This window comes from Sus scrofa, chromosome 6 (genome assembly GCF_000003025.6).
Source record: "Sus scrofa isolate TJ Tabasco breed Duroc chromosome 6, Sscrofa11.1, whole genome shotgun sequence".
Lineage (NCBI taxonomy): Eukaryota > Metazoa > Chordata > Mammalia > Artiodactyla > Suidae > Sus > Sus scrofa.
Genome location: NC_010448.4, coordinates 82,861,606 through 82,888,596, shown reverse-complemented (window position 1 = coordinate 82,888,596; position 26,991 = coordinate 82,861,606). Strand labels below are relative to the sequence as shown.

General features: G+C 41.8%; 2 protein-coding genes across 4 annotated transcripts in view; one reads left to right on the top strand and one right to left on the bottom strand.

Annotated features, from left to right (window-relative positions):
* RHCE (Rh blood group CcEe antigens) overlaps positions 1 to 8,012 on the top strand; it is a gene marked incomplete at its 5' end in the record, with an annotated part of 44,654 nt that extends 36,642 nt beyond the window's left edge. The window contains 2 exon segments of the mRNA NM_214378.1: positions 1,517 to 1,590; positions 7,819 to 8,012. Coding sequence (NP_999543.1) covers positions 1,517 to 1,590; positions 7,819 to 7,845 — 101 coding nt within the window. The 3' untranslated portion in view covers positions 7,846 to 8,012.
* Positions 9,536 to 26,979, bottom strand: TMEM50A (transmembrane protein 50A). 3 transcript variants are annotated; one of them, XM_021093418.1, is made up of 7 exons: positions 26,823 to 26,979; positions 24,728 to 24,866; positions 21,469 to 21,581; positions 19,265 to 19,332; positions 17,974 to 18,066; positions 14,784 to 14,844; positions 9,536 to 10,011 (listed from the first exon to the last, which is right to left on the bottom strand). In XM_021093418.1, the coding sequence occupies exons 2-7, from the start codon at positions 24,818 to 24,820 to the stop codon at positions 9,966 to 9,968; spliced, it is 474 nt and encodes a 157-aa protein (XP_020949077.1). In that variant the 5' UTR covers positions 24,821 to 24,866; positions 26,823 to 26,979; the 3' UTR covers positions 9,536 to 9,965.

Below are 26,991 nucleotides of genomic sequence, written 5' to 3'. Positions count from 1 at the left end.
CCACCGGCCTACACCACAGCCACAGGAATGCCAGATCCAAGCCAGGTCTGCAACCTATACCATAGCTCATGGCAATGCTGGATCCTTAACCCACTGAGCAAGGCCAGGGATTGAACCAGCAACCACATGGTTCCTGCTCAGATTGATTGACCACTGTGCCACGATGGGAACTCCAAGAAAAGGAATTCTTAAAACCAGCCACAAGAACATGAGAAGCCTTGGCTGCTGGAGAACAGGCCCATGACCCTCAGAAGCTGTGGCCCTTCTCCACGTTACACAGCACATTTCTGGAAACAGTTCTAATGTAAAAAACAAACAACCCTCTAAGTGTGTTCAGAGTTGTCTCATAAGACAAGAAAATATAATACATTTTGGATAGATTTTCATAAGCCTCAACTATCTGGAAAATAGATGTAGGTGATAAAGATAATTTCTGAGTAATTCTAGCTCAATGCCTTGTGCTGATGGCACTCTCCATGCCAACATTAGTTAAAGGCATGCACTATAAAAGGAAAATATGAATCAGCACACACCTACTCTTGTTCATCTTACTATTTAATACACTGAGGCTGATCATCATTAAAAATACACAGATAGGCGTTCTCATTGTGGCTCAGCAGAAACAAACCTGACCAGTATCCACAAAGACATGGGTTCGATCCCTGGCCTCACTCAGTGAGTTAAGGATCCTTCATTGCCGTGAGCTGTGGTGTAGGTCACAGACACAGCTCGGCTCTTGCATTGCTGTGATTGTGGCAAAGGCTGACATCTGCAGCTCCGATTAGACACCTAATCCAGAAACTTCCACATGCCACAGGTGTGGCCCTAAAAAGACAAAAAACAAAAACAAACAAAAAACCCAAAAAACAAAAACACAGCTAAATCTCTCAATGGCGTTTACCTGCTTCATGGGAAAGGTTAGGTACTAATTTATGTACCAGAAATTCAGCAGACTTTGAGCAGCTGAAAGAATGTATAGGGGCCAAGTCCCCTGGGCAGGGGCAGGATGGATGAAAAGAACAGGTGCAGAAGCAAGTTGTTATAATCTACTTTCCTAACAAGTGGAATCTTGAGCTGAGGTCACTGGGACTTTATTGGAGCCAGTGAGGATGGACCGGAGGGGCGGCCAATTTGAGTTGCTTTCCATGGTAGCTCTTGCGTTTTAAATGGATCCGCTTTTAAGTAGGACACCATCCGATGGACCCCTTCTATTCCATCTTGAACCACTTGGCCATCCTGACAGCCAGACCCCTTCTATTCCATCTCAGGAAGCATACCTCTCTGTGTAATTTAAATCTGTCGAATGTAATTGCTCTCGCCAGTTCCTTTTGAAAGATGTCTAGAGAATTAATTAAGCTGGTCCAGGAAGGGCAGTGCTTAAATTTGTCTATCTCCTGGTTGGGGAAGAAAAAAAGGGTTTCTGTTGAGATACCAGAGTTGACTGATATTTTGATTGATTTTGAGATAGCAAATGCAATGCTCTAAATGTATAACATATAATTGTGAATTTCAATAGGTTTTCTCTTAAACTTGAATTGGTGGAAACCACCTTCTGTGACTAACTACTTTAATGACCAAACCTTCTGGAAGGTAAGATTTTTAACCTATTAATGTCATAGATTTTGAGTGAAGAAAGTTAAAAAGATAGCTGGGCGTATATATTAACTTGGTGTTTACGAGGCTAAAGTAAAAAACAAATGAAAATTAAAGAGTGTTGGAAGAGAAGCAAATCCATGGGGTGTGTGTGTGTGTGTGTGTGTGTGTGTGTGTGTGTGTGTGTGTGTGTTGGTGGGGGAGAGAATAAAAGTTCCCATTGCTCTGGTGCCTTGGAATACTGAGGATCAGGGGTTCGAGGACGGACTCACTGGCCACATGTTTCCTCCTGTCTGGAGCCACCAAAGTAAGCAATTGTTTGATGGGAAGGTGACAGAATCCTGCAGTGCAAGGACTGCAGGGGCCAGCGAGTCCAGTCCCCTCATTTGATTGACCTCCAAGTGGAGCCATGACTGTCCAAGTTCTCACAGGGAGTGAGTGGCAGAGCCAAATAAGTTACCGCTAGTGGACACGAGAGGACTTGCTGTCTAATGGCTCAGGGCATTTAGTCACGGGACATAAAGCTCAAAGAACTCAGCAGCTGCTGAGGGTCCGTCTGAAGTTGCGGTGTTTGTTGCCATGACTGGGCTGGAAAGAAAGTCAAGGCTTTTTCCTTGAGACCCCACTGCCCTCCTCCCTTTGACCTACACTCATAAATTGCAAAGCTCTCTGATGTGTGTGACCTTAGGTAATCTTCCAGTTGATGCTGAGGTTGGCTGGGTGAGCAGAGATGGATATTGCCAAGTTATAAATGGGAAGTGGGAGTTCCCATTGTCGTGCAGCATAAATGAATCTGACTAGTATCCATGAGGATGCAGGTTTGATCCCTGGCCTCACTCAGTGGGTTGGGGATCTGGCGTTGCCTTGAGCTGTGGTGTAGGCTGGCAGCCGTAGCTCCAATTTGACCCCTAGCCTGGGAACTTCCATATGCCAAGGGTGCAGCCTTAAAAAGCAAAATAAATAAATTAATAAATAAATAGGAAGTGGGAGCTGACAGAGGGCAGGCTAAGGCCCAGCATTATACCCTTGGAATAATGCTGGGCCTTAGCCCAGGGAAGAGATAAGACCGGGAACCAGCCCTTCTGAGTCCCAGGCCCATCCTTTCTCCATCCAGCAGGCCAGGATACTGACGGCCAACAGGACAGAGGACCAGCCTTATTAGGGGCCTCGGCATTAGTGTCTGTAGGGGCCAAACAGAGAACCTACAGAGAAAACCCACCTCTTCTCCTGTACCTTGGTGTCTGTGGTCTTTCCTCCTCTTCCTCTTGAAACAGAGGAGGTATACTTGACCATGAACTGCACATATTGAAAGCATACAATTTGATACATTCAAACTTTTTTTTTTTTTGGTCTTTTTGCCTTTTCTAGGGCCGCTCCCACAGCATATGGAAGTTCCCAGGCTAGGAGTATAATCGGAGCTGTAGCCGCCGGCCTATGCTACAGCCACAGCAACGGTGGATCCGAGCTGCGTCTGCAACCCACACCACAGCTCACGGCAACGCCGGATCGTTAACCCACTGAGCAAGGGCAGGGATCGAACCCACAACCTCATGGTTCCTAGTCGGATTCATTAACCACTGCACCATGACAGGAACTCCACATTTAAACATATTGATACACTCCTGAAACCATGACCATAATAAGGGTAAGAACATCTCTATCCAAACATTTCCTGGTGCCGCTTTGAAACTGCTCTCTCCCTATTCCACCAGCTTCCGTTCCCAGGTGACCACTGAACTGCTTTCTGTCCCATAGGTTAGCTTACATTTTCTATAATTTTATATCAGATGGAACCACATGGCATGTACTCTTCTTCGTCTGGCTTCCTTTACTCAGCGTCATTATCCTGGGAGTCCCCCACGTGGTTGTGTATAAATCTGCCTCTTCTTGCACCAGCTTCTCTCTACAGCCCTTGGCTTCTCCCATTAGCCAGTCTCCCTGGTGCCCTGCAGGTGTTCTTGCCTCTTTAGCAGAAGCCAGGGTTATCTAGGGAAAGGACTCAGAAACCTAATTTAAACACATCCATTTGGTCCACAAGTATTTATCGAGCAACTATTGTATGCCAAACACTCTGCTCATTAACCAGAGAAATCACAGATAGGACAAAAAGATCCAGCTCAGTTATCTGAGTTGTAGCGAATTCTCTCTGAATAAATGAGGGAAACCTGAGGAACCGCACCTTACACTAGCCCCTGCAGCAGCAGGTGAAATGGAGCAAGAAGACCTCAGTTAGAGTGACCGCTGCAAGGTACGATGTAGGCAAGTCCCGTGACCTCTCTCGCTGGTGAAATAAGAACAGTAAGCTTCGTCCTACCTCGCTGGGTTGTTTTGGAGATCATATGAAGTCCTCATGTCCGTAACTACATTCTATAACATGCAAACCAGCACGTGAAAGTGAAAGGTTATCACTAGGGGGTTAGACACCCACAAATGAATATGCAAGCCTGCTGCCCACTAGCTGTCGTTTATTGCAAGCCTCCTGTTCCTGATTTTGTGCTGGGTGCTTTTCGACATTATCTTATTTTATCCTCACAAAATCCCTGTGTAAGGGTAAGTATCCTCAGCTGAAGATGAGTCATTTGTCCAAGATGACAAGGCTACTAAATGGAACAGAAGAAATTTGAATTGAATTGGTGTCTGTTTGGCTCCAAAGACACAGCAAGTATGTATGCATTGTGTGCAGCCGCAGAACTGTAATTTTTCCCCTAATCTTCTGAGATATACGTATGTGTATTTTTTTTTTTTTTTTACTGTTGATTAGAACCATTTTTTCAGCAGTATAGCACTTACAGCTTGCATTTGAAAAGCAAGAATACAAATTTCCAAAGTTGGAGCTCCTGTTGTGGTGCAGTGGAAACAATCCATGAACCATGGATTGGAACCATGAGGTTGCGGGTTCAATCCCTGGCCTTGCTCAGTGGGTTAAGGATCAGGCGTTGCCATGAGCTGTGGCGTAGGTTGCAGACCCGGCTTGGATCTGGCATTGCTGTGGCTGTGGTGTAAGACGGAGGCTACAGCTCCAATTAGACCCCTAGCCTAGGAATCTCCGTACGCCACGGCGGCTGCCCTAAAGACAAAAAGATAAATTTCCAAAGCTGATAAATCCAGGGGTGACATTTTTTTTTTTTTTTGGTAAACCATGCAAAAGACATTTTATTTTTTATTTATTTTCTTTAGGGCCACACCTGAGGCATATGGAAGTTCCTGAGCTAGGGGTTGAATTGGAGCTGTAGTTGCCAGCCTACACCACAGCAACAGCAATGCCAGATCTGAGCTGCATCTGCAACCTACACCACAGCTCACAGCAACTTCAGCTCTTTAACCTACTGAGCCAGGTCAGGGATCGAACCCGCAACCTCCTAGTCCCTGGTTGGATTCATTAACCACTGAGCCACGACGGGAACTCCCACATTTTAAACACTATTGAATGCCCTTCTATACATCCTAGAATGAGACCACCGGAGGTTGGAAGGGGTATTTCTTCACCTGTTGCCCAGACCAGGCCCAGCATTTGGAGGGATGGGGGCACTCAGCACCCCCAAGGGCACCCATCGCATCTTTGGATGATTCTATTAAGACAGACTCATTCATTCACTAATTCCATAAATACAATGTCTAGTACGTGACAGACATTGTACGAGGAGCTGGAGAGACAAATCTAAAAAAATACTAGGTCTTAAGGAGCTGCGGATACTAGTCCTTTATCTTCCTGTAAATTACAACGATCCTAACCCAGACACCTATTTACCAAAATCCAATTTATAATATGATTTTTCATATGCCTTCTGCCTTCACTAAAAGAATAAATTCTTGGCATTCCCTGGTGGCTCAGTGGGTTAAGGATCAGACATTGTCACTAGGCTCTGACAGTGGCTTGGGTTGCTGCTGTGGTGCTCCTGGCCCAGGAATTTCTGCATGCCATGAGTGTGGCCAAAAGAAAAAAGAATAAATTTTTTCAATTTTTATTTTCAATTTAATAAACCATGGATTTTATTTCATACTTTCCAAGGCATAAGGACCCACTGACATCCACTTATTAAAATTAATCCCACCGTTCACCTTTCTGGAAAAAGTTACTTTTTTTGCAAGTCTCCTGTGGACAAGCCCCTGTTTGCGTATTGCATGGATATGAACAGAGACTGGAGGTCTCACCACGGCAGAGGACTGGATTTTTACCTGTGCACAGCTCTATCTATTTATTACTAAAATAGTAATCCTGGCATTCTCCTTGTAACTCAGCAGAAACGAACCCGACTAGTATCCATGAGGATGCAGGTTTGATCCCTGGCCCCGCTTAGTGAGTTAAAGATCTGGCGATGCCATGAGCTGTGGTGGAGGTCGCAGACACCGCTCGGATTCCAAGTTGCTGTGGCTGTGGTGTAGGCTGACATCTGCAGCTCCAATTCGATCCCTAGCCTGGGAACGTCCATATGCTGCAGATGTGGCCCTAAAAAGACAACAACAACAATAATAATAATAATAATAATAATAATAACCCCGGCAGTGCTGGCAGTGGCTACCAGAGGATTAGAGGAGGGAGAGGGCATGAGTTTAGTGAGGTCAGGGAAAATGGAACTTGGAGTTGTGTTGGATTTGGCTAAATGACAGGAAGTGAAAGACATTCCAAGAAAGGGCAGGATTGTGGGCAAGAGCAGAAATGTGAAGCAACTGGCTCAGGGGCGAGGTGGTAAGGACCAGGACGAACAGTGGAGAGCCGCTTGAATAGTCCTTCAGGCAATGGGAAGCTCCTAAGGTAAGCGGAGAAATGGTGCCATGAACTGAATGTTCTAGGGGTGAGTGGTGATAAGATTAAGTACAGAGGATGAATTCTGAACTGACTGCAATATACTCAAGGTCCCCCATTGCTTTCTGAATAAGCATTCACAGTTTGTTTTTAAAACGATTGTATTGCCAAGAAATATAAACACTACTACTGTTTTGGCACAAAAACATGACAGGATGTGTTGAGTCCCTCTTGCTGTTTTATGCAAAACAGCAGAGCCTTGTCACACTGGTATCACCCCTGCTTCTGATTTAAAATAAATGTTCTAGACACACAGTAAGGGTCCAACAAATGCTCGTTCAATCAAAAAAATGAAGAGAGCTGGTTTTTAAAGTGAAGTAGGAAGACAAATCTGGAGCCTGCTGAGTCCTCCTGTCTGGGAGAAGCCCCATGAAAAGAACCTTGTCTGGGAGGCAGATCTGAATTGAGCCCTAGTTCACCCACTACAGGCTGGTGCCCTCAAGCAAGTCACTTTACCTCTAGAGGGTGGAGGGGGGCTCAGTTTCTTCATTTGTGACATGAGGTCAAATTCAACGTTCTGGAGTCAGACAGATCTGGCTCTTAGCACCCCTAGCTCTGTGATCTAGAACTTCAGTCTCCCCACCTCTGGAAATGAAGATAAATATGTCACTAAATTGGAAGAATTTAAAGGAGATAATGTGTGTGAAATGTTAGCACATTGGTCCATAGAAAATACCCCATAAATGTTAGCCACTCTGACTTTCATTCTAGAATTCTGGGATCCAAGGCTACTCAACATGCAGTGATGCTGTATGGCAGGATGGAACAGGGCACAGCCAAAGAAATGAGCATCTATTTATTTAGCTTGCAGAAGAGATACCCAAGGGAGACCTAAAAACAATCTTCAAATGCTTGGCTGTCATGTAGAAGAGGGAAAATATTCTTTCCCGTGCTTCTCCAAAGGATTTAACTGGGCCCAGTGAGCAATGCCATATAAATTGCTGACAATTTTAGACTGTCTGCAAAATGGAATGAACTACTTCATATGGCAGTGAGTCTCCTGTCCCTGGAGGTATTCAAACAAAATCGACCTGTCAATGATCCATGTATAAAGCTATATGAAATGAGACCTAAGAGACCTTTCCATTTATATTTTTAAAATTTTTTAAAAAGAATTCAAGATTTACTTTAAAACTTTTTTTTTCTTGGCTGCACCTGAAGCATACGGAAGTTCCTGGGCCAGAGATCCAACCCACACCATAGCAGTGACCAGAGCCACAGCAGTGACAATGCCAGAGCCTTAACCACTAAGCCACCAGAGAACTCTGCAATTTAGATTTAATGAAAGAACCTCTAAGGCCTTGGTGATGAAACATTTGGGCAACATAAGTTTCAAAAGATCAAACCAGAATCAATATGTGTACAATTTTAAGAGTGTTAACGGTTCATCTGTAATAAAAATGTTTGCTTTCCTTTTACAGTTTCCACATTTGGCTGCTGGATATTAAGCAAAAGCATCCAAGAAAAAACAAGCCCTGTTTGAAAACAAGACAACTTCTTTCCCTGCTGCCCGCTATTTTTTGTGTGTGACAAACACTCATTAAGCCAAGTCTCCTTATGTACAATGAAACAAGGTCAGAGACAGATTGATGTGAGAAATAAAAGACTAAAACCTTAAGTGATAATTTTATAATAATTTTAAATAATTATGTTTGGCTTCCTTAAAGATGACACAATCAATATTTTCTTAGGTGCAGACACATAATTAAGGTTTTGGTTCAATTTTATTGACAATTCCTAGATTCTCTCTTGTGCTTAATAAAGGATTAAGCTGCCCAGTTAACTTGTCTGCATCCGCAGAGCACATGATGTAAAAGACGGAAAAATTCATAACTCACTCATATTTAGTTCTTGCGGACACTATGCTTTTATTCCACAGGTTTTACAAGGTAGTTCTTATCCCCTGAACACATCTTGAACTTAACTGTGGAGAAGACATTTGTGGTCAACTGTGGAGATATATTGCCTCAAGATTTTTTGGTTTTCGGGGTTTTTTATTCTTTAGCCGTATCCATAGCATAGGGACGTTCCTGGACCAGGGACTGAACCCAAGCTGCAGCTGCGACCTGTGCCACGGCTGCAGCAGTTCCCCATCCCTAACCCACTGTGTGGGCCAGGGATTGAACCTGCACCTCAACAATGACCTGAGCCACTGCAGAGACAAGGCTGGATCATTAACCTGCTGTGCCACAGCAGGAACGCCAAGATTTTAAAATGAAAGAAACATTTAAAAAATGACCTCAAGGTCATTTTCTGTGACCTTGAGGAAATCATTTACCTTTCCACGGTTTAGGTTTCCTTATCTGTCAAAAGAGAAGGTATGGACTTCAACCCCTAAGATCTCCTCCAATTCCTACAACCTACGGATCTGAACACTCACTGTGAGCGATTTACTGCGAGAGAGCAAAACAGAGTCATTTCTTGATGACCAGGCAACATTCAAAATGTACATCCTGGGAGAAAACTTGGCTGACACAGAAAAAGTACCCCAATTTCAATCACCTAAGGGCTATTCGGTGTTTAATGAATGGCTGATTGCAGCAAGTTTTATGAAAGAAAACACTTTAAGCTGTGGTTCTGAAGAACACATATTCCACAGTCAGTCAGTACATTAAAGAAAAAAGAAATTCCCATTTTGCCAAAGTGGGGAGCCTGGGAGATAAGAGAATTCCAAAGAGGAACAGACCAAGCGGATTCCCAGTTGTTGACGTCTGCAATCACAAGGGAACTCTCAGGTCTACCTCGAGCTTTGTGGATCAGTACAGGGATACAATGAAACATGGAATCCAGTTTGTTATCAAGCCAACAACAAAAGAATTAGTCACCTGAGCAAAAACCAGTGTCAAGTCCCTGTCCTCTTCCTCTTTCCACGGTGGCTGTGGGGTGGCTGTCAGTGCCCCACCAGGACCGGCTGTCACAGCTGTTATTACCACTCTTCCCCCTGCCTCTAATCAGTGGCACTGGAGGGACATTTTTGAGGAGACTGGTGACTGGATCATGGGGCTTCCTCTTTCAACATGGTCACTCACCCCTTGGGGGTCCCTCAGTAGCTACTGACACTGAAATCTTTATAGGATTTTTGACAAAACTGTATAAACCAAAAGCAAAGTATAATGAGAAAGAATTCTGACCACTGAATAGCTTTTAAAAACAAGAATGTTTATATTTCATTTAACACTTGACACAGAAGAGGCCACATTTAAATAAACACATTAAATCTTCAGAGCACTTTTAATTGCATTTTGGACCTTGGACATGACAAATACTCATATAAGATTCTTCCATAATTTCTTTCGTGATTTATTTTTATTTTGACAAATTATACCATGATAAAACGTAATAAAAATTTCTCATGTGAAGTATTTTTCTTTAGCATTTTTACAAGTTCATCAAATGCATACAATAGAATTTGTTGTTTAAATAGGAAGTTCTCATGATTTTGTATTATACAAATTTAAGTTGAGACTACACTCAGAAATAAGTTTAGAAAATGGCATTACAAAAGACTGGGAGTGAGTAGTAAAAAATACCCATGCAGGGCTGCTGTGCAGTAATCAATCAGCTGTTTTCATTGCCATAAGTCTTCGGTGCGGCCAAACTTAAAAACCAGTCCTCTGTGAATGAAAGAAGAAACACCATGTGACCAGCTGAGTTTGGGAAAAGAAAGACTATGTGAGATTTCACACACAATCATGGGAAACTAGTAATAAAGGATAATTGATGAGCTGCATGAAAAAAAGAAAAAAAAATGGGATGTTTCAGAACAGAAACTGATCATTCTAAGGTAGTAAATTCTTCCCTGTGCTCTACTGTGCTATTTCCCACCAGCTTCCTTGCATCCATAGCTTCTGAGTTTGGAGACATATGTCCTTCCTTTTTTTTTTTTTTTTGTCTTTTTGCCATTTCTTGGGCTGCTCCCACGGCATATGGAGGCTCCCAGACTAGGGGTCTAATCGGAACTGTAGCTGCCAGCCTACACCAGAGCCACAGCAATGCAGAATCCGAGCCGCATCTGTGACCTACACCACAGCTCACGGCAATGCCGGATCGTTAACCCACTGAGCAAGGGCAGGGATCGAACCCGCAACTTCATGGTTCCTAGTCGGATTCGTTAACCACTGCGCTGGGAACTCCCATATGTCCTTCTTAAAAAGTTAACCAGGAGTTCCTGTTGTGGCTCAGTGCTAACAAACCTGACTAGTATTCACGAGGATGCAGATTCCATCCTGGCCTCTCAGTGGGTTAAGAATCCAGCGTCGCCATGAGCTGTGGCGTAGGTCCCGAGTTGCTGAGGCTGTGGTGTAGGCCGGCAGCTGCAGCCCTGAGTCGACCCCTAGCCTGGGAACTTCCATATGCCACAGATGTGACCCTAAAAAAAAAGAAAAGAAAAAAACAAGAAAGAAAAGGATGGACGGAGGTGGTAACATTGGACTAACATTGAAGGCTAAGCAGGAGTTTGAATGGGAAGAGGAGCTGGGAGGCTGATGAAGGAAGATGTTCCAGGGATAGGAAACAGTAGATCAAAAGGCAAAGAGGAATAAAAGACCACGGGGCCTCAGGAAAAGCCCAGGAGGTGGATGTGTCAAGAAATGCCCTCGGAGAGCTTACCACTGCTAAGTTTTAGGTTGGGAAGTGTTACAGACATATAGAAATATGTCCTCAAGGCTTCAGTTTAAGCGGGCAAAGGGCACTTATAAGAATATATATATTCAGGAGTTCCCATCGTGGCTCAGTGGTTAACAAATCTGACTAGGAACCATGAGGTTGCAGGTTTGATCCCTGGCCTTGCTCAGTGGACTAAAGATCCGGCGTTGCTGTGGCTGTGGCATAGGCCAGCAGCTACAGCTCCGATTAGACCGCTAGCCTAGGAACCTCCATATGCTGCGGTAGCGGCCCTAGAAAAGGAAAAAAAGAAAAAACAAAAACAAAGAATATATATATATTCTTACATATGTCTTATATAAGATACACACACACACACACACACACACACACACTCAATGCAGATATCTGAGTAATCGTAGAACAGGCAGGAGGGAGTCCAACAGGGCTAGGTTATAGTTTGAGACAAGGAGGATAGGGAATGGAGGTGGTCCGGAAAGCCTATCGACCAGGGTGGCCTTCAGTGCCTTAGATGAGTCAAGGGGCAGGTGTACTCAAGGGGACAGTGGGTGCTCAGTCCCAGGCGATGCATGAGATGGGCACAAGGCGGAGATGTTCCCCCCACCCCATTAAAAGAAGCAACTTCAACTCCAGCTGATTGTTGCCAAGCAGGGTTCAGGGTGGTCAGATCCTCCAGTTTTTAAAGAAAGGCCAAAAAAAGTTTGATTTGGGGGTAAAATTTCTTCATTTTTAAATGTCAGCTCAATAAAACAAAAAATACCTGGTAGGCTAAATGAAACAGAACTGTGGGCAGAAATTGGCTGAATGGCCACTAGGGGTGCTCTCTGCTATAGAGAGCTGGGAGTGGTGAAACATTTTAAGAGGGGAAATGTCAGAATTAGAGCTATGTTTCAGAAGGGACACTGACCCAAGAAAACTGGGGCCCAAGAGAGGTACTGGTCAAGGATGTGAATGGCTCAGGAAGGGATGAGGAAGACTGAACATAAACACTGGAATGGACAAAGAGAGAACAGGCTTAGGACAATTCAGAAGCCTCATCACATGGGTAAGTGCAAGGGAGAAACCAAAGAGGGGCGCAAACTCTCTGATGGCATCTGCTGGTTTTCATTTTGTTTTCTCATCTGCTTTCCAATCTCCAGAGTATCCTCAAGGTCAAGCCTGCAATCGGAATGGTCGACTGAAAGCAGGGTTTGTAGGCCTTTATAAAGGTAAACACTTGAATGCTTTTTTATGAAAACAAACAATGTAACTAGGGAGCCATCTATACTCTCCCTTGGACGTATGTGAATTTCTCTTTATAAAGGATTTTGTAAACCTCCAAAAGGTGATGTGATCTTTGCTCTTCTGGGTCATATCAAAACTAAAGCTCCAAAAAAGTAAAACCAAAGTCAGGTGTTAGGGGCCCCTACTCTTCAGATAGCTTAAAACACATGGTAACTTCAGGAGTTCCCAGCATGGTGCAGTGGAAACGAATCTAACTAGGAAACACAAGCTGTGGTGTAGGTCATAGACATGGCTTGGATCTGGCGTTGCTGTGGCTGTGGTGTAGGTCAGCAGTTACAGCTCCAATTCAACCCCTAGCCTGGGATCCTCCATACGCTGAGGGTGAGGTCCTAAAAAAAATAAATAAACATATACTACATTATCCTACAAAATAACAAATGTACCCAAATTTACCACATTTACATAAACTGAAGAATAAGATCTGTTCACTTTGTATTTTGCCAAGTATAGTGTTACACTCTTCAAGGCTAAAAAAAAAAAAAAAAAGGGAGGAAGGAAACTGAATACCAAGCAACTGGCTGAAGACTCAACAAGAGAAGAAAATGTCAATTGAATTCATTCCAAATTTCCAATTTCATCCTCATAGTAACTGGAGCCTGAACGTCAGAGTCAGATAGCCTGAATTTTAGCCACGTCATCTCTGTGCCTGTTTCTCACATATAAAATGGGGATAATAACATAATAATGGAGCCACTTTCAGAGTTGTTTTGGGGATTAACTGAGAGCATACATGTAACATACTAGAATGATGCCTTTCATATAAAAAGTGCTCAATAAACTTGGGTCATTATTATTTTCTGCACAAAAATCAATGGCTTAATATAAAAAAAAAAAAAAAAAAAACTCGTTGGGTTTTCTCCACCAGTTTCAGGACACAAGGTACAACCCAAAGAGGGTATGTATCTTTTTTTTTTTTTTTTTTTTTTTTTTAGCTTTTTAGGGCCACACCTGCGGCATACGGAAGTTCCCAGGCTAGGGGTCAAATTGGAGCTACAGCTGCTGGCCTATCCCACAGCAATGCAGGATCCGAGTCAAGTCTGTGACCTTTATACCACAGCTCACTGTAATACTGGATCCATTAATCCACAGAGAGAGGCCAGGGATCGAATCCGCATTCTCATGGATATTGGTCAGGCTTGTTGCCGCTGAGCCACAATGGGAATTTCTGAGGCTACGTATCTTGCCACATGTAAGTTCACATTTTCTTATTTCCACACTGATTTTGTAACAGTGCAAAAACGCTTTGTGGTGGAATGGAATAAGTGTGCCTACTAACTGCTATTACTGAAGGTCAACCATTAGTACTTCATGAATGATTCAAGTAAATATGGGCATCTATTTCCTTTTAGGAGGTGGTTGGTAAGGAACAGGGGAGGGTAAGTCCTAAAATAGACTTCCTGGAATATACAGCAGTTTTTTTAAAAAAACTTTTTTTATATTAAGGAGATCTCTGAAAAATTGATAAAAGTCACAGACTCTTTCCAGAAACGGGCAGAAAAATCAGTGTCTTGTATACAGAAATGTCTGGTGGTTTCCAATCTTCAGAAGCCCACCCATGGAATGGGAGTTAAGAATTCCTGATGCATAAGATAGAGTTTTGTTGTTGTTTTTTGGGCAGCTGGAGAGGGAGGCTAGGGATAGTGGGAAGGGCAGGCCCTAATTGTTCAGGAAAAGACTGAACATTAGAAAAGATTAGTGGGAGTTCCCATTGTGGCTCAGCAGAAACGAATCTGACTAGCATCCATGAAGACACAGGTTCAATCCCTGGTCTCACTCAGTGGGCTAAGGATCCGGCATTGCCATGAGGCGTGGTTTAGGCTGAAGATGTGGCTTGGATGTGATGTTGCTATGGCTGTGATATACGCCAGCGGCTACAGCTCTGATTCAACCCCTAGCCTGGGAACCTCCATATGCCTCAGGGGCAGCCCTAAAAAGCAAATAAATAAATAAATAAATAAATAAAGATTAGTGTTAAAAGTATTAAAGTTTTTACTAATCTTTTGTCACTGCATTGGAAGGCTTAAAAAAAATGTCATGGCTCTTCCTCCTCACCTCAAATAATCACACACAAATTCTAGTGACACCAACAACAGAAAGAACCATAGAATGCATCCAGAAACAAAATTTTAAGGAGACGTGGTTTTAAGCAGGCTTTCATTAAAAGCAATGGTTAGAGATACAGATTTAAAATGAACAGTGTCACTGTTATGTAACTAAATCTACACCAATCACAGTCTTTGTTATGGGAGGTGGTGGCAATTTTTAAAAATCAGTGTATGTTCCCAAGGTTGGCAGAAAACCAACCCACGTATTAAAAATCTTTCTCATTCTCATTCTTCACATTTTATGACAACAACACAACAGGGGGGAGGGGCATTAGGGGTAAATTAAGCAACTAAATATAGTAAAGGACATAAAAGAAGCTATTATGTACATATAAAGGAAAAAAGATGGGATGAAGAATGAAAAACAAACTTACCCAAAAAAGATGAAGGCATTTTGGAAAAATACAGCAATTCCAGGGTATACTGTGGTTTTTTCTGTAAAAGGGATTATAATATTTAGTGGTTTAAGATTCTGAAACATTCAGTGTCTTTTTTTTTTCTTTTTTTTGTCTTTTTAGGGCCGCATCCTTGGCCTATGGAGGTTCCCAGGCTAGGAGTTTAACCAGAGCTGCTGCTGCCAGCCTACGTCAGAGCCACAGCAACGCCAGATCCGAGCCATGTCTGTGACCTACACCACAGCTCATAGCAACACCGGATCCTTAACCCACCAAGTGAGGCCAGGGATGGAACCCACAACCTCATGGTTCCTAGTCGGATTTGTTTCCGCTGCGCCACAATGGGAACTCCAGGAAACATTCAGTTTTTGTTAAACTGGTGAATACCAGTTTTCTTGCCTAATAAAATTGATTTTTCTGGTAACTATGGTTGGTTTGGGTATTAAATGATATAATACATATGACAGAGTGTAGCACTGGCTTAATAAATGATAGCTCCCTTCATTTATTTAACAAATACTGGTACACATGTGCCAGCACTGTTTAATGTGCTGAGAATATAGCAGTAAATAAAAGAGGCAAGATGTTCACCTTCATGGAGCTGGACAATACTGAAAACAAATAAGAAAAAAGCAAAGCAGGAAAGGTATAGGAAGTGTACTAAAAGGTGATGTGTTAAACAGATGGCCAGGAAGGCCTCACGAGAAGGTGACTTCAGCATAAGGTCACAAAGAAGGAAGTGAGGGCAGGAGCCATGAGGAAGCAGCAGGACAGTAAGCACAAAAGCCTTGGTGTGGGAGCATGCCTGTACTTCAGAGGAGTGGTCATATGTGCAAAAGAGAGAAAAGCAGGAGACAGATCAGAGAAGTGCGAGGCGCAGGCTGGGGAGTCAAGGGCCTACAGAGCCTTGCAGTGGTGGTGAAGACTTTTGACTTTGATTCTGGGTGAGAGGTAAAGCCATTGGAAGGTTTTGGGAAGAAAAGTGACCTGAGCTGACTTTTTTTTTTCTCTCTCACCCTTGGCATAAGGAAGTTCCAGGGCCAGGGATTATACCTGGTCAGGGATCAAACCTATACTACAGCAGTGACCAGAGCCACAGCAGTGACAACGCTGGGTCCTTAACCCCCTGAGCCACCAGGGAACTCCCAGATACATTTTAATGGGATCCTTCTAGCTGCTGTGCTGACAGCTGACTAAAGGAGATGGGGGAGGAGAGAAACAGAAACCAGTGAGGAGTCTAGGTTAGGAAATTAGACAAGAGACTAGATTGGACTGGACCAGAAGGAGAGCAATGGAGATTAAAAAGTGGTCAGATTCAAGCTACATTTGTTTTTTTGTTTGTTTGTTTTGTCTTTTTGCCATTTCTTGGGCCGCTCCTGCGGCATATGGAGGTTCCCAGGCTGGGGTTGAATCGGAACTGTAGCCGCTGGCCTACGCCAGAGCCAGAGCAACGTGGGATCCAAGCCACATCTGCAACCCACACCCCAGCTCACGGCAACGCCAGATCCTTAACCCACTGAGCAAGGGCAGGGATCGAACCCGCAACCTCATGGTTCCTAGTCGGATTTGTTAACCACTGTGCCACGACAGGAACTCCCTCAAGCTACATTTTAATGGCAGAATGAACAGGATTTGCTGATGGATTGGGGTGTGGGATGTGAAAGAGAGAGGTGCCATCTTTGACAGGCCTGGACTTCCCAGATTTCTGGTCTGAACATCTGAATGGAGAAAGTCGCTATTAACTAAGATGGGCAAGACTGCCAGAGGACCATTTCGTCCCGATTTATCCTAGAATGAAGTGGAAATTCTCATAAATTTCTACTACTGGAGCTGTCAATGATTTCTCACTAATTGACAAACCAAGGCATGATGAATAACAGACAAATCATCACCTTTTCCTCAGAATAGCTTTAAATTAACCTGATGACCATAACAGCTTGTTTGAACATGCCTTCTCTACGAGAAGGCCACATGAACTATTTTACAACAAATAACTACTATCACTATGATGACTCATAAAGATCCTATATAAGGGCAAAAACTTTATAAAATTACAGATCTGCTGCTAGTAATTCTCAAAGCAAACCTCCTTTAGGAAAATAACTTAAAATTCTATCAGATGAACACATTCCTACAAAAAAGGGACTCTGCAGTAATAGTGGTGCTTAGGAAAGAAGAATTATCAATAATTTTATTTTCCTTTTTAAGCTTTTTATATTGTCAAGTTTTCTACAACAAACAAGCATTATGCAATTCACATGATTAAAAAAATAACATTTTTGTTTTTAAAATACCATGGTGATAGATTTTGTAGCAGCAAGAGACCTACTTACTGCATCATGTTAAATGCAAAAAGTCAGGTTCAAAATTACATTTAAACTTAAAAAGCACACACAAAAAGAAACAAAGAGAAATATACCAAACTATTGAAGAGCAGGTAATCACAGTTTCTTTTTCTTTTTGTTTTCTTTTTTTCCAAGGCCACACCCGCAGCATTTTTTCATTTATTTATGTAATTTGCCATAAAACCATGTTACTAAAAATACACAAAAGAAAGACCAGAAAAGGAATCTACGGGAGTTCCTGTTATGGCTCAGTGGTAACGAACCCAGCTAGTATCCATGAGAACGTGGGTTCGATCCCTGGCCTTGCTCAGTGGGTTAAGGATCCACTGCTGCAGTGAGCTGTGGTGTAGGTAGCAGATGCGGCTTGGCTCTAGTGTGGCTGTTGCTGTGGTTACGGTGCAGGCTGGCAGCTAGAGCTTCACTTCGACCCCTAGCCTGGGAACCTCCACATGGCGTGGCCCTAACAAACAAACAAACAAAAAATTGCCGAATAGCTGAACAACATATATATTCTGCTTTTAATGTTTTTAGATGCTAAAGAAAGAGAAACAAGGTATGAAACTGTGTCCCCTGCCTCCCAGGCTCTAGATTAGAAGAAAGAATACAGAAAAAAGGAATATTAAACACGTACCAAACAAATAAAACGAATACAGATTGGGGAGGAGAGCTCCCAGGTACAAATGCCTTGCCAGTATTTAGCCAAACTATATGAAAAAAAAAACAAACAAAAAAACAAACAAAAAAAACAACCTTATTCTTAAAAAAACAACTTTCATGGAAAATGTCAGTATTTCACTGAAGTAAAATGTTGTGTTTTCTCTTACCTTTAGCAACGTACCCTCCAAAGAGAATCCACATTGATGCAATCAGAGAGCCAAAGGCCAACATGAAGCCAATGAACAGCCAAATGCGAGCGCCTTAAGAGAAATAACAGTTTACCAGAATCTTTTCTCACATGACAGCAGTCAGTTCAATTAACTTTGCAAAAAGAAGAAAAAAACCCAAACAGAAAAAATGTGTAGTTGTCATTAAAGTCTAAAGTAAGGACAGTGGAGGAGGATGTGCTGAGTGTTATCAGTACCCAAGTGGCCCTTTTTCCTCTTCACTGGTCTGTATGTTCTAAGTGCCTTCGTTTCCTTTCCCCAACCATGTACAATGAGGAAACTTTACTCACCTCTCCTATAAAAATTTCACAAAATATCTCATACCATACTTAGAAGCTCATCCTTCATGTATCTTTAGACATTGTGCACTCCAAAGTTTAAAATCCGCCAAGAGAACTTTCAAACAATAACATAGGTACACTTAACAAAAAATTCATAGTCAGGGAGCTCCCATCTTGGTGCAGCAGAAATGAATCTGACTAGGAACCATGAGATTTCGGGTTTGATCCCTGGCCTCGCTCAGTGGGTTAAGGATCCGGCGTTGCCATGAGCTGTGGTATACGTCACAGACATGGCTCGGATCCCACGTTGCTGTGGCTTTGGCATAAGCTAGTGGCTTCAGCTCTGATTTGACCCCTAGCCTGGGAGCCTCCATATGTCTCAGGTGCAGCCCTAAAAATTAAAAAAAAAAAAAAACCAAAAAACACCCAGAAAACTACGATGCTAAGCTGATTTCAAAAATGCTAATTCAATCAAATAAGGTTGGAAAAAAGGGAAGAAAATAATTTATATGATATAGCTTCAGGTACTATAAATTCTATTTTGCATATGTACTCTTTATCAAACAGTATTCTTTTTTTTTTTTTTTCTTTTTGGCAATGCCTAAGGCATGTGGAAGTTCCTGGACCAGGAACTGAACCCACACCATGGCAGTGAGTCCAGCCACTGCAGAGACAATGCCAGATTGTTAAGCCACTGTGCCATGAGGGAACTCCTCATATACTGCTCTTTACTGTATATTGTATACATTTACATCTACGTATTACTGCACAGCATTATATACGCAAAACTACACATTCTGCATTTCTCTGGCAAACTTTGACCAAATGCGACTTTTACTTTAGGAACCTATAACCTCTACTCAGATACTGAAGGTATCAGACAAGCAGCCCTCCCAAGTATAACTGTTATTTTAAGGGTGTAAAGTAAGATGCTGTTTGCACCTATTTACCTGTTTGACCCAGGCAACCTTCACTGTAGCTATCACCTCGGACTTGTCCATTCGATACTGCATTAATCCTGCATGAATACAATAAAACCAAGAGATCAGGGTCTCCGACTCTAAGAAGAAACTAACCATGACATCAAATCACCAGGTATAATAAGCTAGGGTTCTGCAGATTTAAGGTAAGTGTTCCTGAGTCTTGGGTCATGGGTTCATATGACCTCAGGCAAGTCCCTTCATCCAGATACCCTGTAAAGCAATGGATATAGTCCCCAGACAGCAGAATCAGCATCACCTTGGAACTCTTTTGAAAGAAAATTCTCTGGCTCCACGCCAATGGTGGAGAAACTTAATAAAGCAATAGGTATGGGGCTGGCAGTCTGAATTTTAACAACTCTTTGAGGTGATTCTGAGGCTTGTTAAAATTTGAGGGTGAAATTCTCAAAATTCTATCTTGCTAAGATTGGAACAATCTTTAGCTTGGTCCTGTCTAGTTTTCCATTTGTACACATCAGACTTACTCAACATAAAGAGATTAATAAAAAATCTTATTTTTTTCAATACCAGCACATATTCCAAACATTAGAAGTCTTTGGCTGACTTTTGCTCTGAATTGAGATAGCCTTGCTTTCTTTTAGAAGTATCCTTTTAAAATTCTGAAATGTCATGTGAAAATGTTCACGATATATCAGGTTAAGAAGTTAGAAAAATATATATATATATACACATGTGTCCATTTAATTATGTATGCATGATGTGTGAGTATCTAGCATTAGAACGTAAGCTTCATGAGGACAGGGGCTGTGTCTCATGTATCTCACTTTTTAGTCTCAGTGTCTAGCACAGGGCTTAGCACACAGTAGGTGCTCATAAATGTGCTAAATACATGAAGCCTAATTTTTTCACAATAACATAACATCTTAATTTATTCACTCAAATCTAAATTTTAGAATGATCAAAATACTCATAATTATTTTCAGTGATCTCTAATTATTTGGTACATAAATACATCTTAAAACGAGCTTCATATTTTTAAACAATGCAGATGATCTTGGGTTAGTGGCGCTTGGCTCTTGAACACATTTCACATGGCTGTGGGACAGCCATGACCCTGCCTCGTCCGTCTTCACTATGAGGCATATTCTGGAATGAACAACCTCTTTTTTGTTCTCTGCTATGTTAGTTATACGCATAATCTCAATCTTATAGAAAGGTCAGCCAGTATAATTCAAACGAATCTGTTTTCCTGAAACATGTGAAAGTTGCCAACATGATGCCCCATAACCCCAGAAATGTGTATTTCCTACAAACAAGACAGTTCTACAGAACAACCAGCCATCAAGATCAGGAAATTAACGACGATCCATTACCCTTCTCTAAGCATCAGACCTCACTCAAATTTCCTGATTGTCCCAATAATGCTCTAAATAGCAGAAAGATCCTGTCCAGAACCATGAGGGACACTTTGTTCTCAAGTCTCTTTAGTCTCCTCAGTCTGGACAGATCTTCAATCTTCTCTGGCTTTTGCGACCTTGACCTTTACTACAGCCATGCTGGTCTCCTTGCCCTAGAGGCTCTGCACTTGCTCCTCCAACTGTCTGGAATGATCCTCTCTTAAATGTCTCCTTGATCAGTTGCTTCACTCATTCAAGACTTTACTTAAAAGTTACCTTTTTAGTAAGGCCTTCCTTGACTCTAGGTAAAATTTCTACACCCCCTGTTTGCATCTTGTATCTCCTTCATCTGCTTTTTTTCTCTAGCACTTATCATTATCTTACATGTTAGATACCTAATTTCTCTTTAGTTACAATCTGCCTCAGGCATTAAGGTATCAATGCCTTAAAGACCTTTACTGTAGTTCCTGTATCTAGAAGAGAGCCCGAGAATGTAAAAGCTTAATAAATATTTGTTGGATGAATGAATAAACAAACTCTTAAGACAAACTGCATGGTTTCTGAACCAAGAGTAAAATTATAAACACTAGCAGCACAGAAATAAAGAAGCTGGGAGGCAGATGTGGGGGAAGAGAGGTAGATGGGAGACCAGAAACGTTGCTTTTCTTTATAAGCCCTTCTCTATGACTTGACTTTTAAGCTATGTCCCACATGCTAATTTAGTAACATTTTAAAAATGTACCTCTACTCAACTATAGGTAAAACGTTTCTTTTGTGACCATCTATCCAAGCTGTCTCCCTAAGGATGACACTTACATTAGGAAGGCTATGGTTGCTATAACACCACAGGCGTGGTAGGAGTGGTTGAACTCTTCCATGCTGGGATAAATGACAGCGGCATCTATGATAATCCACCAGCCGGTAAAAAACTAAAACAAACAAATCACAAAAGGAGAAATTACAATAATTTTGTACCTTACTGGCTAAAAAGAAAACAGGGTATCTAAGTGAAGAGATCCCTTCTGACAAAGCCCAAGATTTTCTTAAATGTTCCAGCAGTTTTTGCATATAATTGGCACATGGCTTAATAGGTGATGGAATATCAGATACCCTGATGTCCCACAGCAATTATTATTGATTAACATGAACTTCTTTTCTAAGTCTACTTCAGTCATTATTTTACATTGTCATATTAAAGTCTGTAATCTAATTTTGTAAACTAGAAATAAGTTGCCATATCTCAAGGCAGGGGAAAAGAAAGAGGTGATTCAGACACCAACTGACCAGAGTGGTGGCTTGTTGCTGATATATTATAAGCCTCCAGAAAGATAGCATTATTGAAAATGAAAAAAAAAAGAAGAGGGTATTCCAAATAATATGGGGAATAATTATTGATAGAATTTTAGTTAGCCTCTTAGTGTTCTGAAATGAACAATAGCTCGGCAGTCCTGCTTTCCTTTTTGATGAATTATAGTACAGTCCACAGATGGTTTCAGGGGTTACACTAAACTGAATTTAAACACCACATTATGATTTATCTTAATTGATTTTGGTTCTAGATATTATCAAGGGCAAACATTATGAAAAAACATTAAAATTGCATACATTTTGGGGAGGCTGCACCTGCAGCATGTGTAAGTTCCTGGGCCAGGGATTGAACCCAAACCACGACAGTGATCCAAGCCACAGCAGTATCAGTGTTGTTTCCTTAACCTGCTGAGCCACCAGAGAACTCCAAAACTGCACAAATATTTTTTATCACCTGAGCAGAAATTTACAATTAGACGATATCAACCAAATTCTAACAAGTAGCTTAGAAGGTTTGGAAAGCAACCCCTCTGTCCTATTCCTATCCCCACTTCCAACCTTGACTCAATTAGCTCTGAGAACTACCATCTTCAGGCAATTATTTTAAAATAACTACTTTAAGCTAGTCAAATTATTTTTATCAGGTCATAGACAAATCCATATTCTATTAATGACATTTTTACAAGCTAGCATAAGTACTCTCGTTCACTGCTTTTTTTTTAACCCTTAGTTCAGTGTATTCAAGATATTTTCCTCATAGACTAAAACTTAAAACATTTTTTTTTGATGTTTGTAAGAGCAGAATTTCTATAGTTTTATATTCTGATATTACTTTAGAAAAATATAGGATAATTATTTTTTATAGATTATAGCTGTCAGAAACTCAGCAAAGAGCACGTTTAAATTTAGATTTTTGTTTGTTTACTTAAAATTTACTCTTTAGAACATGTGACATGAGAGCACAAAACAACAAATATCAGATGCCTTGAAGGGTCTGTAATGTAAATAAGAATTTTATACTGTAAATTACTTCTAAGCAGTATTTTTTTTTTTGGTCTTTTTGCCATTTCTTGGGCCACTCCTGTAGCATATGGAGGTTCCTAGGCTAGGGGTCGAATCGGAGCTGTAGCCGCTGGCCTACACCACAGCCACAGCAAGGCCAGATCCGATCTGTGTCTGCAACCTAGATCACAGCTCATGGCAACACCAGATCCTTAACCCAACGAGCGAGGCCAGGGATCAAACCTGAGTCCTCATGGATCCTAGTCAGGTTCGTTTCTGCTGAGCTACAACTGGAACTCTGAGTTCTTTCTTTCTTTCGTTTTTTTTTTTGTTTTGTTTTGTTTTTTGTTTTTTTTAAGGGCTGCACCTACAGCGCATGGAGGTTCCCAGGCTAGGGGTCTAATTGGAGCTGTAGCTGATGGCCTAAGCCAGAGCCACAGCAACGTGGGATCCAAGCTGCATCTACGACCTACACCACAGCTCATGGCAACGCCAGATCCTTAACTCACTGAGCAAGTCCAGGAATCAAACCTGCAACCTCATGGTTCACAGTCAGATTCATTTCTGCTGAGCCAGAACGGGAACTCCTCTTTCTTTTTTTAATGAGACTGAGAAGGTTAACTTTGGACTGTGGAAAAATGCAATCATATCTCTTGAATGGTTCTGACCTGACTGTTTCTTGATGGGGTTGCTTTTTTTTTTGGTACTGAGCTGCAGAAGGTGTTTATAAATTTTGGAGATTAATCCCTTGTCAGTTGCTTCATTTGCAAACATTTTCTCCCATTCTATGGGTTGTCTTTTCATTTTGTTTAGGGTTTCCTTTGCTGCGCAGAAACTTTGAAGTTTAATTAAGTCCCATTTGTTTATTTTCATTTTTATTGTCATTAGGAGGTAAATCTGAGAAGATATTGCTGTGGTTTATGTTGGAGAGTGTTTGGCCTATGTTTTCCTCTAAGAGTTTTATAGTATCTGGTCTCATATTTAGGTCTTTAATCCATTTTGAGTTTATTTTTGTGTAGGTATTAGGAAGTGTTCTAATTTCATTCTTTTACATGTGGCTGTCCAGTTTTCCCATCACCACTTATTGAAGGCGCTGTCTTTTCTCCATTGTATATTCTTGCATCCTTTGTCATAGATTAGTTGACTGTGACCTGATTGTTTCTTAAACACTTCTTGATAACATATTCATCGAAGAGGAGGCATGACCCATGTAATGAATGAAAGTATAAAACATATAGTCTTTTTATAGATTTCTTTTCATACATTTAAAGAAAAACACTCAATCTACTAATCAAATGTCATGCCATAATGTCAACTCTTTAAATGGATTAAACTCCCTCAAAAATAAAACAAAATATCAACATTTATTTTAAAAAATTCAGTGGTCAGGAGTTCCCCTCATGGTGCAGCAGAAACAAATCTGGCTAGGAACCATGAGGTTGTGGGTTCGATCCCTGGTCTCGCTCAGTGGGTTAAGGATCTGGCGTTGCTGTGAGCTGTGGTGAAGTCGAAGACGTGGCTTGGATCCTGTGTTGCTGTGGCTCTGGCGTAGGCTAGCAGCAACAGCTCTGATTAGACCCCTCGCCTGGGAACCTCCATACACTGAGGGTACAGCCCTAAAAAGCAAATAAAAAAATAAAATAAAATAAAATTCAGTGGTCAAAGATAAGATACATAGTACACACCTTCAGGACACACAGAATTTAAAATACATAAAAACAAACACACCAAAATAACAAAGGCCCAAATTATCAAGGACACTTACTAGAACACCGGCGGCAATGGAAGCGATAGTATTTCGCTTTTCTCCCCAATCAATGCATTCTGAGCATCTCAAGCCTTCTAGAAATCCAGACATTTTTTTTTTTTTCAGGTCACTTGAAAAAACAAACAAACAAAACCAACTAAAGAAAGTATTTCTATGGTGCCAGCACTGACCCATTGATCCCCCACCCCCACCCCCCAAAAAAACCAAGTATTTCTATTTATTTGCTTCAAACTTAACTTAGGCTTCCAGAAAATAATTAACTGTAATTTAATAAAAGTGAAGTTACAAATACTTGATTTGGCTACATACATCCCAGAATATTTAATTTAGCTTTTGAAGAATTTCCACCTAACTTTAGAAAACAAAATTTAGACTTTTTTTTTTAATTGAAAAGATGGTTTTGGTATATTTTAAGCAATAAACAAAACTGGGCATTCAAATATTGAAAAAAATTCTATGATTTTTAATTCCAAACTAATTTATTATATGATTTAGATATTTACAGTCCAGGAACACTAGCATAATGGAGAGACATGCAATAAAACGGGCTCTGAGTTAAAGCATGGACTCAGATGAAAAATATTTCTCTTAGCAATTAACACATTTTATCAAAGAACATGTTATCTCACACTCAGATTAGGAAATTAAACACTGTCCTCACATCAAATCCTTTCACTTCATTATTTTTCCTTCTCCAAGCCTGTCTTTTCATGTTATTTCTATGTAAAGAATACCCATTTAATTTTAAGCATCTCTGATTCTAAGATGTTTTCAAGTCAAATGAAAGCACAAAATTTAAGTCAATATTAATTCAGATAAAAAAAAAAGAAAATCCACTGCTAAATTATCATAAATTTCCACGGATAACAACTACATAAAACATTCCTTTGAACTGGGCTATACAGACCTGGTCTGAGACATATCCATATTATCACTATTTCAGAATATGAAAAAGTTTGCATTAAGTCTAACTTGTTAATAATCAAGCCAACTGGAGCTCCCGCGGAGGTGCAGCAATAACCAACCCTGGGAACTTCCGTATGCCAAGGGCACAGCCCTAAAAAGACCAAAAATAGTAAGAATAATCAAACACCCAAACTCCCGCAGCTAATTTTAACCGTCCGTGAAGCTAATCTGTAGCCAGCAATCATGGTTGCCCAAAAACACATCCTAAAAAAGAGCAATGAATCCAGCTGGAGCCTCCCTTTTAAAAATTAGACACTATATTGGAGTTCCGTTGTGGCTCAGTGGTTAATGAATCGGACTAGGAACCATGAGGTTGCAGGTTCGATCCCTGGCCTCGCTCAGTGGGTTAATGATCCGGTGTTGCCATGAGCTGTGGTGTAGGTCACAGACACTGCTCGGATCCTACATTGCTGTGGCTGTGGTGTAGGCTGGCGGTTACAGCTCCAATTAGACCCCCTAGCCTGGGAACCTCCATATGTTTTGGGAGCGGCCCAAGAAAAGACAAAAATAAATAAATATAAAAATTAGACACTATAAAAATTAAATATTAAAAACCGTGATTATAACTAGTGTTAATATGCCTTTAAGACAAGTCCAATGTTGAAAATTCACTCTTTTTATTCCTCCCTGGGAGGAAAAGCAATCAGTATGTTATTTTCGGTTCACTCCAGTGACCCCGCCCCAAACCATTTGTCTACGGTTAATTACCCGCACACTCAGGCCCAAACTCCGCCCTCCAGGCTCTGGGGATTTCAGGTGTAGAGTGGACTGGGACTGGGAAGAAGCGGGAACTAGTTCTAGCTCGGCCCCCTCCCTCGCTGAGTGAACCCGCAGGCTTACACTCCCTTCCGGAGTGTCAGTTCGCCCTAAAGGGGGGCATGGTGATTTTCAGGGATCCTGTGACGTCCTCGGGGAAGGCACGGTCGCCCCCTCCCGCCGCGGGTGGGACACGGGTGGGCAGGAAGTGGCCAGGAAGGGTCCAGGAAGGCACAGCCTGAGCCTACAGCTTCCCAGAGGGTGGGACGCAACGACCTGGTCAGCATCGGCCGGGCAGACAGTCCCGGGTCCGCACTTCATCCGGCCTGCGGCAGTGCCTCTCTTTCCCCCACTCCCGCCTGGCACTTACGTCCAGCCCCGCCCGTGCAGTCGGTCCGGAACCCGGTGTTGCCCCGCGCGGGGTTGCCCCACTTCCCCAGTTCCAGCCAAGAAAGCAAAACAGCCACAGGCCGCCGGATACCCGGATCGAACAGCACCGCCCCCGGGGCAGGAATGCGCATGCGGCTCCGGGCGTAGGA

Bases quoted from the DNA above. Each gene is read 5' to 3' on its own strand.
- TMEM50A (XM_021093418.1), bottom strand. From the start codon at position 24,820: ATGTCTGGATTTCTAGAAGGCTTGAGATGCTCAGAATGCATTGATTGG. The intron at 21,582-24,727 runs GTAAGTGTCCTT...TGTTTGTTTTAG, and splicing joins CCATTGCCGCCGGTGTTCTA to TTTTTTACCGGCTGGTGGAT. The intron at 19,333-21,468 runs GTAAGTGTCATC...GTATTCATGCAG, and splicing joins GCAACCATAGCCTTCCTAAT to GATTAATGCAGTATCGAATG.